General features: G+C 32.6%; 1 protein-coding gene across 2 annotated transcripts in view; it reads right to left on the reverse strand.

The window, feature by feature from the left end:
• The window catches only part of LOC143238403 (metabotropic glutamate receptor 2-like), a 32,190-nt gene extending 18,333 nt beyond the window's left edge, over positions 1 to 13,857 (reverse strand). For both annotated transcript variants that reach the window (XM_076478572.1, XM_076478573.1), the window contains exons 1-3: positions 13,629 to 13,857; positions 6,666 to 6,881; positions 3,208 to 4,298 (exon numbers count right to left, since the gene is read on the reverse strand). In XM_076478572.1, coding sequence (XP_076334687.1) covers positions 3,208 to 4,276 — 1,069 coding nt within the window. In that variant the 5' untranslated portion in view covers positions 4,277 to 4,298; positions 6,666 to 6,881; positions 13,629 to 13,857. The remainder of the gene's footprint in view (positions 1 to 3,207; positions 4,299 to 6,665; positions 6,882 to 13,628) is intronic.
• Between the last annotated feature and the right edge of the window lie 335 nt (positions 13,858 to 14,192).

Raw genomic sequence — 14,192 nt, forward strand, 5'->3', positions numbered from 1 at the left:
GAAAACTGTTATGTTTGTTGTATCGCAGTCAGTTTGATAAGTTCTGGTATTGACCAAAACGTATTATCGACAATTGATTTAAGTGTTGTTGAAATACCATAATATACATTCTTATTTCTCGGAAAAAATAACAAAGGACTGAATAAAGGATATAGTTTAAAAATTCAGTAAGCATAGTTCTATTGTCTAAGGACAAATATAACATAGTAATCACTCCTTCGTCAGCTTAAAAAATACTCACACCATAACAAGTGATTTTATATTCTTTTTTGTTTCTGTCCTTTTGTAATGCTTTAAAATACTTGTTAAAGTTGCTGCTTAGAATAAATACTATTTATCGACCTTACGATTTTATCCAAATAGTACATTACAGCAAGTTAATCAACTCTAGCCAGCAAGACATTGAATATAGTTATATTTCGCTATATCATTCTTGATATCATATGCAATTCACTCCATGTTTGCTATATCTTATTCTTTCTTAATATTTCAATGTATTTCGTTACTAGTAGTTTAAAAAGGCACTTTTCTATTTTAAATACAGAAAAATAATCCAACTGAGGGGCGTCAAACATTGACTACTTTGTCATAAACTATAAGATGAATATACCAAATTGCTTTATAAACTGTATATGGTATGTTGATACTTTTAATGGCATGGTAAACGTATTAAAAACTTACTACTAGATTATTTTACAAGAGAAATTAATAGTCAAATGAGCAATAAGTTTAGGGCCAATAAATAATTGCAAACCTCACTAAGAGAATTAGGATTACTGTTTTTTTCTTTTATTTTCTCTATAATCCATGAAATGACGCACGACCTTCTAGACGTATGGTCAAACTACAAGTCACCCCTTGCGAGCTTCAGCTTTGGTGATGAATATGTTTTGAATGTTGTCTTTCAAACGTACCGATAATTCTAGTTTTCTTTACGAAGTTTATAACCGGCGAATGCCCTGCGTTTTTATATACAATTAAATCGATATTTACATAATGCAGTTCAAAGGCCTAGCCTTATTTGTCTGTTTATTTTCGTTTCTTTTTGTCTGTAAGTAGATACATGTTATAAAAGCTTAACCCTCCCTTGGAGCACCCTATCATCAAATACAGATTAACAAACGCAGAAGAAAACCGCCAAACGTGCAATTTTCTTTATTGGAGAGAAAATATATAAAATACAACTTTTTCTTTAGGCCAAGTAACTACGAAACAGATTATTATACCTATTAGGCCCAGGTCTGTGGAAAATAACATTTGATATTTTACAAATTGTTACGTCTAGGAGATTTTAATATGCTATTGCAGACATGTTTTAAGGGAAAAGATTCTGAGTTCAATTGAAAAATTGAATTATGCAACCATAAACTTGAATATAATCGTGTTGAAAACGCAACATACACTTAAGATTTCAAGAATTTAGTAAAGCACATAATGTGTAACATGCTACACATGTTCGCTGTCAGTTTCCCTGCAATTGTGGAGTCGCTAAAGGATATCTTAGAAATAAGATAATTTATGTTATGGAACGGCCAGGTCAATCATCTGATATCAATCCAATTGAAAATTTATGGGTTGAGTTAAACTGATTAATGAAAGATCGCAAGCCAAATATGGAAAATGGATTTAAGGGTTTTTTTTTATTTCTCGCAAAGCTACTCGAGGGATATGTGCTTTGATAGAGACCTTGGTGATTCCAGCTCTTCAGAAATTGATGCCAAAGAAATCTATATGTCAAATTTCATAAAGATCCTAGTAACACCATTTTTTTCAGAATGTAATAGAGTGACCAGAAAGTTGTAATTTCAAGCAAGTCTCAGTCTGTTCAGTGCATGTTTTTAAAATTATGAAATCCAGTAGATTAAAATCGTCCAGCAACAAATATTATAATTCCATAATGATTGGTTTGGTTTGGTTTGAATTTCGCGCAAAGCTACTCGAGGGCTATCTGCGCTAACCGTCACTAATTTAGCAGTGTATGACTAGGGGGAAGGCAGCTAGTCATCACCACCCATCGCCAACTCTTGGGCTACTCTTTTACCAACGAATAGTGGGATTGACCGTCACATAATAACGCCCTCACGGCTGAAAGGGCAGGCAAGTTTGGTGTGATCCGAACCCGCGACCATCAGATTGGTTTGAAGCAAAGGAATTGTATTTAACGTTTCAATTATAATTTCATAAAAAATTATAGAGAATATTGTTTGTTTGTAATTAAGCATAAACTTATACAATGCGCTATCATATCGAAACCCGGTTTCAAGCATTGTACGTACGAAGAAATACTGCTATAGAAAAAGCAGAAAATTTTATTTTTTATTAATATGCTGTTACTTTGACCACTGAAAAAGAAAGAATTAATAGAAAAGGAGTCTAACAGTTATGAGTGGACCTATATTAAAAACCTACGAAATTAAGAAAGGACAAGAAAAAGCTTATCTGTCTTTTGTTAAGTGGTGCTTTAAATTACTGGGTTGAAAACATTAAAAGAACAGTAACAAAATACTTTTTATGTTTGTTTAGTGATGAAATATTCTCAAATTTAACATGGGATTTTGAAACAACGTGGGACCTATTGGTCTATCTCAACTGTTCTGATCTCTAAATTAAATTAAAATAATTACAAAAAAATAAGAAACAATTTTAAAAGAAGCCCTTATCATTCATATACTTATCAAGCTTTTCTTAAACTCAGTTAAATTTACTGTCTGTGCCACATCTGAAAGCAACCAATTCCAAAGGCCAATCATTTTGTTAGAACAAAATTTATATTCTTGTCCCTTAGTTCTACCATTCTCATCATTAAGTATGAAAAAAGATGATGCATCGACACTATCAATTCCTTTAACAATATTAAACACTTCTAAATAATCTTTTTTTCAAAAGAAAACAGTCCCAAAGATCTTGACCTTTCCTGGTATGACAACCCATTCATACCAGGCAAAATTCTAGTAACCAATATATAAATACTTTCCAGCAATTCGATATTTTTCGTAAAGTAAAGAACCCAAGCCTGAACACAATATTCCAAATGTGGGCTAACCATGGAAGGAAGAAGTTAGTAATTTTTACACGGTTTAATGGTCTCTGTTTTATTCTCTGTCATTGGTATTGAAAATACTAAGACAAATAAAATAGGCCATCTTTAATTGTTTCTACTAACATTATATTTGTAGCACTAAAAAGCGAGATCAAGATAACTCTTACCTTCATTTAATGGTTTCACCTTTTGACTCCAAGTCATCACAGGAGGCTTGATATGGAGGAATGAAGGACTGCAGTACGATGGAGCAGGAGAAGCAAGCACACCTTTTTCTTCCATGTTTGGCCATTCTTCTCCTAACGCAGTCATCTGAAAACCTTTGGGCACAAACACGATCAGAAAGATCACTGTAGCATTCAAAACAACACCAAAGCCCATAGCAGCATCGTGGTGTGGTGGTTCTATTATGAGGGCTATTAGTATCCATACCAGCCATAAAGGTATGGTTAGGCCAGTGGCAATACCAATAAACCTTGATTCTTGATAATTTTCAGGATTTTCCTTTGTCTTGATGGCAAGAAAAACAACAAAAGCTATTAGAAATATGTTGTAAACAAGAACTAGCAGCATATTCACAACATTCGAATTACAAGAAGTACCCCCGGCGTCATAAACAATTACAATAGGTGGTCGTTGCATCAGCCACTGGATTCCTATAGACAGCTGTACGACGACAACAAAGAAAAGCAACAGGACCTGGTATAGAGCTGGCAAGTAAACTCCTGTATGTAGACTGTGTAAGAAGATAGTTTTTACTAATAGTGTTCCAAACACTAAAGAGTAAGTTAAGCCTAACCCCAGACGGATCACCCCACATGTGAACCAACTTGGATCAGCAGCAAACACGTACCCAAGTAAAGAACAAAGAATCAGCCCGAACAGCAAAACCTGATCTAAAATAAGATGTCTGCGACTTGAGATTGATCCTTCAGCTTTCCACAGCATAAATGCCTCGAAAAAGCCAATAACGAATATATTTACTGAAGATATCGCTATAAGTGGAACTGTCCATATTTCTTCTCGGTACCACGAAGGAGTGTTAAGGTTTGTTTTGCTACAGTCCTTTTCGTTACAGTAACGGTGCTTTGTGTCGTTCAGTGTTAAATTTTCCTCGGTGCTTACAATTACTGGAAACTTTTGGGCCATAATTGATTGAACAGCTAATTCAAGAAAATATATCAGTGTTTTCTTGTGGAAGTCAAATAAATTTATCCAGCCCATCGTTCCAGTCATCTTCTCTCTTTTTTATAACAATCTAAAATAAATGCACAATCTTAGAAAACAAGCATTTGGAGTGATTTAACTTCAAAGTTTTTATCTACTAAGATATAAAAAGCTATATGAAAATATACAATAGATAAATACACAACAATAGTTATTTTTGCGTCATTGTAAGAGCGTGTAATACAGATAATAAGATTTACTTTGACTCCTACTAAGTTGTGAATATTTTATGCTTGGTATCAATTTACTTTATTGTACATGAAAAATAGATACATAAATGATGTGATTATTTAAATGATTAAAGATTTCGAAAATTAGTAATGTTTGCCCTTTTTTCTTTTATTTCAATTAACTGTATATCTGTTTCTCAGTCTTTCATTTTTCGTCTTACTTGACGAGTTGTATGACTAACCAACACCATTCCTTTGCATCCATAGTTTAATGTAGCTCCTCCTGGGTGATATAACTGTAATGTATAGAGCAACACTGACCTCCCTTCATATCATCAACTGTGAAATTCAAGTTGCCTAAATGGAACTCACTATGAATTAACTCATCTAAAGTTCCTGGAAGTATAATGGTTAAATCAAAGTACTTCTGATAATTGTAAAAACTTTGGGTTCATTGGGAAAATTCTCATTGTTACAAAGACAGGAGAGTGCGAAAAAATCTGTATTGACTTTTGTCGTTATGTGGTACAGCCTTTAATGAGAATCACATGTAAAGATAACTTCTGGTGATAGTGTGGTACCCTTATATCTGTTATCCAACAGTAGCAGCTGTGTGACATTATTCTTCATATTTTGCCTTGGAGCACGAATAATCCGTTCTGTTACCTTTGGATGCTCAGACTATACAGAAAGTGTTGTTTTCCAACGAGACTGTAACTGCACTGTTATTCTATTCTCTATAAGCAAGGATGCTACAAGTGATCTGGCGATTTCTCCTTCATTGTAATCATTCTGCCATTGTCCAGTTATGCAGTGTTATTTGTGTCTAACATTATGGAGATTTATGTAGATGATCCGAGTGTCTATTTATTGATGAGCTCTGTACTTCCACATGGCAAAAGATCTTCTGATACATTGAATAGTGTTTTTGTAAAATATTTAATCTGATGATATATATAGTTACTATTATTGCCACCACTTTATCGTTATCCCAACTAGAAAGAAAACTGAATGCTTAGAGTGCTCCTGAGTAATATCAGTGTTGAAAATAAAGTTACATTATAGTATTTAGTTATTATGTAGATTTAGTGGGACATTATTACACTGAGCAAGTGCTACTGCTTATAAAGATGAAAATCATAGTCTTTTGTTCTTCATTTAAAACATTAGTAGCTTAGTAACCTGAATATAGCTCCAAGAAAAGATCTGGCACTTTTATCAATAAATATTAAACGTTGAGTAAAAAATGAATAAGAAACGCAATCTTTCTCTTTACGAAAGTGAAACAATTATAGAATTCTAAAAGCTTATCAAAGTATCAGTTTCTTTTTGTTTAACTCTGAATTTTGACCTCTAGCTGTCTATCCTGTCTAGGTGCGTTTTTCACAACAGCTTTAGCGATAGCGCACAAACCGGAATGATCACATTTTACATAACTTCCATATCATTAGAGAACCGGGGACACTGACTCCTTATGCAGGCTCTACACATTCCCTAAGGCAACACGTCAGAAGGTTATACATTTTGTGCAAAAGAGACTGCATTTTGTTCAATGTTAAGAAAAACTATGCTAAAACTGGAAACTCTATCTTAAAACCAATTTATAATGCATATTCCATTGGTTAGTTTAATTAAAATGTATTATGGTTTAAAGCCAATAGCACCCATCATAATTTGTAAATTGTACACAAATTTCAAGAACAGACGTCATATGATTTCATTCAACAACGTGAGATTGGTGACAGTGAAAAATTAGAAAATAAAACAACCACTTACTTTATCACCTTTTGATCTTTTAAACTACTAGTTGTTATCACTTTTACTTAATGGAGAAAAACTCAATAGTAGATCATATTTACAACTTTAATTATGTTGATACAAACATAGAATTTTGTCTAATAAACGAATAACTGTCATACGTCACACTGGTTGATTAAACAGTAGGGTCTAAGAGCAGTTATCAATACTACAGATTGCAGAGTGTCCAGAAATTAGCTTGTTTGTCTTTAAATAATTTAAAATACTACATTTCACCTACATTAAGAAATAAAACTAGGTGTAAGAGTGTTTGAAAAATAAATGCTTTTGATGTTAAAAAAAAGGTAAAAAGAAGCTTAGTTTTATTTGAATGAATTGAGATATTGCGTTATGCGCACGGTGAATAAAAATTTGTAAGCCTACGTATTTTTGATATTCCGTCGATATTAGTACAACGTTTGAAGGCTTACCTGAAACTGGTAAAGAGACAATTTAGACGTTGCAGTCTTGCTCTCAACAAACAACAGGTCACTATGTCAACAGACCAGCGTTGTCTAAAAGATTTCGTGGTACAATAGTTATCTTGTGACACTGAAGAACGCCAGAGCCCTCTCACGGCTGGATTTGGAAAATGAGTTTCGGTAGAGTAGGGTGTGACCACAGACTTTGTAAAGCGAACAAAGTGTCTTCGAATGGGCGTAGTACGAACATATATCATCAAAGAAAAAGCATATAAAACTTAAATAAAATATATATTAACCTGAATATTTAGGAATTATCACATTTTTTGTTGTCAAAGAGGCAGCTAATATTCATTACTAAAGCCCTAGTTTAGTTTTCATATTCATAGTAATAAATTTTATGACTAGCTAAAATCTTCCTTGCTGTAATAATTATTACGTATAATTATATGTTATGTTTACATACGTAAAAAAGTGTAATTCTTTTCGATTCTATTAAATTGGAATTAAGTATGTGATCAGGTTCCAATTGCAATGATATATTAGTATTTATACTGTTGCATACATTTAATGTGCATATAAGTGTAACAGATGTCATTTTAATTTCTAGCAGTTGGGCTTACCACTGATTTGTGCGACGGACATGGCGAAGTAGCATCCCTTTAGTGGTATAGCGCTATGTCTGCGACTTTACAACGCCAGAAACCGGATTTCAGTACCAGAGGTGGTTAGAACATAGGTAACCACAGGGCATATTTACCCAAGTATGAGAGAATACCGTATTTTTCGATTAGGTACTTTTCTCATTGATCGGACTTTTAGATCCGGAAAATCAGTACATGTTTTAATGATTTGAATTAGCTTATACATAAGAAGCATTACTACGAATATTTAACTTTTGCCGGGTCTCTCTGGATCTGAGATTCAAAACTCAAAGGCTGCGGATTTACAATGCTAGAAACCGAGTTTCGATACCCGAGGTGGACAGAGCACAGATAGCCCATTATGTAGCTTTGTGCTTAACTTTAAACAAACAAACAAATAAAGTATCTCATTGTGCAGCTTTCAGCTACAAGTAAGAAAACAATCACCAAAAGTTGATCTGATTTTAAGGTTGCCTCGGTTACATTGTAAATTAACATCTCACTGAGGTAGCCAACTAGATTTTTTTCTTCCAGCCTCGTCCCACAGAGTAGCGTTTAAATTTTTACCTGCCAAACCTCAGTTACCTTTTATCTTTCTTTCTAAGAATTAAATACTTACACAGAGGAGGAACATTACACACATATATATATATATACATATAGAACTATTTCAAACGAATAAATCGATAAAATTATTCTTCTCAAGTGCTCGAATTAAAGGAGATCATTGTTCCCCTTGTTAAAACAATTTCTAATATTCACCCCTTAAACAAAATCGTGCATATGTGAAAGGTTTTGAGAATTAGACTTCACTAACCGACGTGGTCTCTGTAGCAAAACAAATATATATACAGCTTGAGATTTACTGATTCTCACTGAACTAAATATTTAAACATTATTCTATCAACCACTGGTAACGTTGTGTTTTAAGTTTGTTCTTCATGTCTTTTTTATGAAAAAATATTGGGAATTTTTAATTTTGATCTAAAACGTCACTGAGGAAAGAAGTAAATAAATCACGGTGTGTTACATGAGAATATTAGTATAGTGTACGCTTATTCACGGTGTGTTATATGAGAATATTAGTGTAGTGTACACTTATTCACAGTAAGTTACATGAGAATGTTAGTGTAGTGTACACTTATTCATAGTGAGTTACATGAAAATATTAGTGTAGTGTACACTTATTCACGGTGTGTTATATGAGAATATTAGTGTAGTGTACACTTATTCATAATATTTATATAGGTACCCTTTTTAAGTATCGCTCTTATCTATTATAAAAACAAGGTTAAATCATACAAACTAATTTGAGAAATATTACCCTTAACTATTAAGTATACAAAGCTAAATCATACAAACCAATTTGAGAAATATTATCCTTCTCCATAAAGTATGCAAAGCTAAATCATACAAACCAATCTGAGAAATATTACTCTAGATTAAGCATACTAATCACGAAGCATTATTCATCTCAGTTGTCCCCAGTGGTTCAGTGATAAGTCTCAAGACTCATAACACTAAACCAGGTTTTGTCGCTAAAATTGCTCCATTTTTAAGCGTATACACATTGGAGTAGGTTGAATCATACCCAACCATTCTGTTTGCTTATATCAAATAAAGTGATTTGTGATTAGCTACAGGTTCTGGGATTCTTAACAAAGATAAATCTCATGAACTCCATATGTGCTTAGTTGTTGTTTTCTCTCTCCAACATCTAATATGAAATGTCTATGAAACTTACCTAATATTTGAAGAAAACATATCAGGAATAAAAATTTCTGTGTATGTTGTTACAAAAAACTGTATACACTTTCATAACAGAAAGATATCCTGCTGATCAAGATGTGCAAAGCTGGAAATATCAGTTGTTATTTTTACTTATTCAGAATCAAAGGAAAAGGAAGAAACTTCCAAAAGTTTAACCAATAAATCCTCATTGGAAAATCGAAAGATCTCTTTACATGTCTGTTCCAGTGTGATGAAGTAAAAACTCTCCCCATGAAATAATAAGTTAAAGAAATGAGGAACCAAAAGATAAAATGGTCTTGTTCTGTTAACACTACTTAGTTTGATTATATCTTAAACAACGTATTCTATTATTTTTTTTTGTTTTCTTCATGTTCTACTGAACTGTTTGTTGTTGTTTGTTACTAAGCACAAGGCTACAAGTGGATCATCTGTGCTCTGCTCACCACGAATTTTTAGCGTTCTAAGTACGCAGACATACTGCTGTGCAACTGGTAGGCATTCCACTGAGATACTATTTTTTGACCAATATATTTTAAATTTATCTAGGTGCTAAGTTAATAGTTCTTTTTCTGACTTTGATTAACTTGTGTATAGGTTCAAGGGAATCTTTAAGGAATACTGGAGAAACAAAATAGTTGTAAATCGGTTACTTTTAACTCGTGTTTAAGTACTACAGTTTACAATGGACTTATTCTATAGCTTTATCTGGGCGATGAAAACAAATATTTTTTCTCGCTAGGTTTGTTTTAGTCCGAGTATTTATAGTAAGCAAGATGAAATGGTTCTGGAAATTATTTTTTGTAGTTTGCTATACTGAAAATGGTCGAAATTTCTCATTGTTTTCTCTTAGTTAACGTATAACTATTAAGAAGAGTTAATATTTCATGGTTGAAAAGTTTCATGCTGGTATGTGTACAAAAAAACCTTAGTGTAGTGTTCATTAGTTTATTTTAGACTATTAAAGTTATTGAACTGGAAAATATTTCTTGGTTGGTTTCTCTCGTACAAAAGTGCTTTGATATTTCTCAGTTAGTTTATTTTAATATTTGTTATGACACTAAAACCAAAGATATAATGTTTTTCTTTTCCTTTCTTCTATTCTTATAGATTTGTTTGGAAGTAATAAAACTTTCTTGAATCGTTTTATTCCAGCTTTGAATGCAAAATGGAAAAAAGTTTCTTCTGAACGCAAACGAAGAAAGAGTGGTTTAAAATAAATATTAAATTATTGGCGTAATTTTCTATCAACGAGTATTGTACAGTGATAAGTTTAAAAAAGGAGAAACAGTCTGAACACAGTTTATGAAAAATTGACGTAAGCTTTAAAGTAACAGCAGAACTTGATATAAATATTTGGTATAGTAATGTTGCATATCATTAAATACAGAACTCTAACACTAACCATTCGTCGCTTTTACCATGATTAAATTCTTAGCTCTAACACTAAACATGTATCACTTTGAACATAATTAAGTCCGTGACACTTTTAACATGAATAAATTCGTAATTCCGACCTAAAGAATCTTCTAAGTACATATACCTGAATTTCTGTAAACCATAGTTAACAATGAGTGGCATTTTAAGAAACAAAATGAGCTAAGGCAAAGAAAAGTGTAAACAGAAAATCATTAGTAGTCCTTTTTAGTTGCCATAGTTTGGCATTGAAGTAACAGTTTCATTACTTTTAAACATAAGAATCTCTCTATTTGATAATAATACACACTTCGCCCACACCATTTCACATGTAATTTTGACAGAAATGTAATATTTAACGTTAAAATTAATTTTAATATTAACAGTTATTTCGTCAGGTTTGTGGAATATTTTTCTCCCTTTTGTTCTCGAGGGAGAACAAAGTAGGTACGATTCATTAATGTTTATATTTAATTACAGTAATATTAATATGCGAGTCTGTTTTTCTTATATAGCAATAAAAACATAGATATTTCCTTAAAGACCTGGTGGTTAGGGGCGCTCGACTCGTAATTTGAGGATGCAGATTTGAATCCCCGTCACACCAAACACGCTCACCCTTTCAGCCGTGGGATCGTTACTATGTAATGGCCAATCCTACTATTCGTTGGTAAAAGAGTAGCTCAAGAGCTAGAGGTTGGTAGTGATGACTACTGTAGTACTGTGCTTCCCCTATAGTCTTATACTGCCAAATTACGAATAGCATAGCTATCCCTCGTGTAGTTTTGCGCGAAATTCAAAAAAGAAAAAAAAACAAATACAATATTTTTATAAGTATAACTAAAACTTGAAAAACTGTGTTGAAGTATTATGACTAAAAAACTGGAGAATAGTGGAATCTTGAGCATTTCTTTATGTAACATAGGCGGCGTAGCAAGTTTAAAAGTGGACTGACATACACAGCATCATATTTTATGTTCCCTAAAGAGAGATCGCAGTGTGTTCGAAACCAGAAGCAGTATTACAAACAGCAGATATAATAAATTATTCTATAGAGACTCATCACAGTAAGTGATGTACAAATTAACAAGGCTTGAGAGAATATTCACAACGTTAATATTCACTTGTAAGCCTACTTAACTGCTTTGTTTATAACTCCACCCTTAACTCCAAGTTTAATATAGACCTGTGTATGCTGTTGTTCCACGAAACGTGGGTGGATTGTAGATCCCTAACCTCATCGAATACGTTGTCTTTGGTAAATAAAATATCATATTTGTCTAGTTCAATGATTCTGTTCAGGGGTATACTTTACTACTAATAAAGTGGGCATCAACTTCTGACTAAACCCGTCATTAGGTTGATCAACCTCAAACATGACCCGAAAAATAAGTGAAACTCCTTACCTAGTAACTACTTTTTTGGAAGAAGGGTCGATTGAGAACACGATAAAAATTAGATAACTTGAAGTTCGTAGAAGACAATTAACTCAAAAAGAAATAAAGTGCAGGTACACAGTTGCATGAAATTCCTCTAAGAAACAAAAATAAATGTATATACACTTCCATCAAACATCCTGTAGGTCAAATAAAACCCAAATCGGCTAGTTGGTTTTCAGGTATCAAACAGGTTTAGTAACAGCAACGTTAAATTTTTCTTGCACATTAATTCCTAGCGTTCCTATTCCTTTTTGTAGTGTAATGTTACTATGTTTCCTCCCCTCCTCTCCACGTGAAGGTTTTTAACACCTAATGTTTTCTTCTAATTGCTAGGTAACTACCTAACTACAGCAACCACACTAATTAAATGGTTGTGTTTCAGCTACAAGACGTAGAAGTATGTGCAATCTGAACAGCAATATTGAAGAATACATTTTTATGCAGATTTCATCCAGCATCTTAAATATAACTTACTGGTTGAAGTACGACGCGTTACGTATTATAATTTATCTCGGAGAAGTTACCTACTTATTACGTCACATACGTTACATATTACGATTTCAACTAACCGAAAATTTTAATTTTAATTTAGAAATTGATATGACGTCAATATGTTTCAAATTTCTGATATTTGCCAACAAGATTAATTAGTACACACAGTTTTCTTTCTTAACAGAAATATATTTTAATATACACACAACAATACAATTTATAATAACTGTTATTACAAACTATTATTACAAATAATGGTTTATATACAAAACTTTTACAAACTTACAAGTTATACTAAGTCTTCTATCTAGTCTAGAACTGGATATTTTATTGATGGTTCAGGTCCATGACAAACGAATTAATTCTGAGCTGATATTGTTGCACTTCTCTTGATGGGAAAGCTAGTTAGCTCTATCCTTGGTTAGCCTCATGCGTTTTACCAAAGAAGACATCTAATGTCCTCGTATAAATACTAACATCCGAAGCTAATTCAACGAAGTTTTTAGTATTCGAAACCTATAAATTTTTTTGGTCAAATGTCAGTAGTTTTCCGAGTAATAAGCGTTTGTCACAATTATTGCTTCCGATCAAACAGTATTCTGTAACTCCACGTGTTGCGATGGCCATCTTTTATACTCATTAGGCAAGATTTTAAAAATTCAACAATATTCGAAGATATGCTGGTGTTTTCGTGAAACATATATTGTTGTTTCTTATTCTTAAGAATCTTCTAAAAATTTAGAGAACAGTCGGGATTTGCACAATAGACAAGTAACAATATAAATTACATACTAATCAGTGATGACGAGAAACGTTGTTCGCTCTTCCATGTAAATCAGCCCAAACGAGCCGTTTTTGCATATAAATAAATTACATACATTTCTAAATATATATTAAACTGAAACAAACATAGATATTAAAATAAATATACATTAGTAAATTCTTTATACAAGTAAAATGTAGTGTTCAAAACACCCTGTACAATTTACTTTAAAATACTATTTAAACCAGCTGAGAACAAATCAGATCATCGTCTTATCTAACAATACTCTCTCAACATCAAGCTTCCAAAAACAAATGAATTAGTTGACAGGGTTAAGATAAAAAAAAAAGTGATTCTACAGTTTTGAAGGCACACTAAAATATAAAAAACTAAAAATAAAAAATGAGAGACTAAAAAACAGAAATGTTTCAACATTTAACGTAATTAATCTTCCAAGTAGGATTCTTACCAGTGATTTCTTTGTTGAAACACGGTTTTAATTTTGCCATTATTTTGATATCCTTTCGGTACTTGAAATTATTTCAACCATTCAAAAAGTCGCATGCAAACTAAAAAGATAATGAAACTACAAAATTAATTGAGGAATTAAAACAAATCATTTTCCAAGACAAACGATATACATCTAATCCTAATCTGTCTAAGTTTGAAAAGTGAGCCCTACATCTATTAAAGCCAGAGCCAAACATTCTCATATTTTTATCTGACAAAGAAAGTACTGTCGCAGTTATAGATAAGAAAAAAAGACTTTGGCAACAAAATGTTTACTCTATCAAATAAACCTAGCGATAAATAGATTTCTAAAGACCGTGCAATAGTTATAAACAATCCCAAATATTATTATATTATCAGTTGTCAAAGAAAGTGCTGTTGCAGTTAAAGATAGTTTGTTTGTTTTTTGAATTTCGCACAAAGCTACTCGAGGGCTATCTGTGCTAGTCGTCCCTAATGCAGCAGTGTAAGACTAGAGGGAAGGCAGCTAGTCATCACCACCCACCGCCACCTCTTGGGCTAC

Source organism: Tachypleus tridentatus, chromosome 13 (assembly GCF_004210375.1).
Source record: "Tachypleus tridentatus isolate NWPU-2018 chromosome 13, ASM421037v1, whole genome shotgun sequence".
NCBI classification, from domain to species: domain Eukaryota; kingdom Metazoa; phylum Arthropoda; class Merostomata; order Xiphosura; family Limulidae; genus Tachypleus; species Tachypleus tridentatus.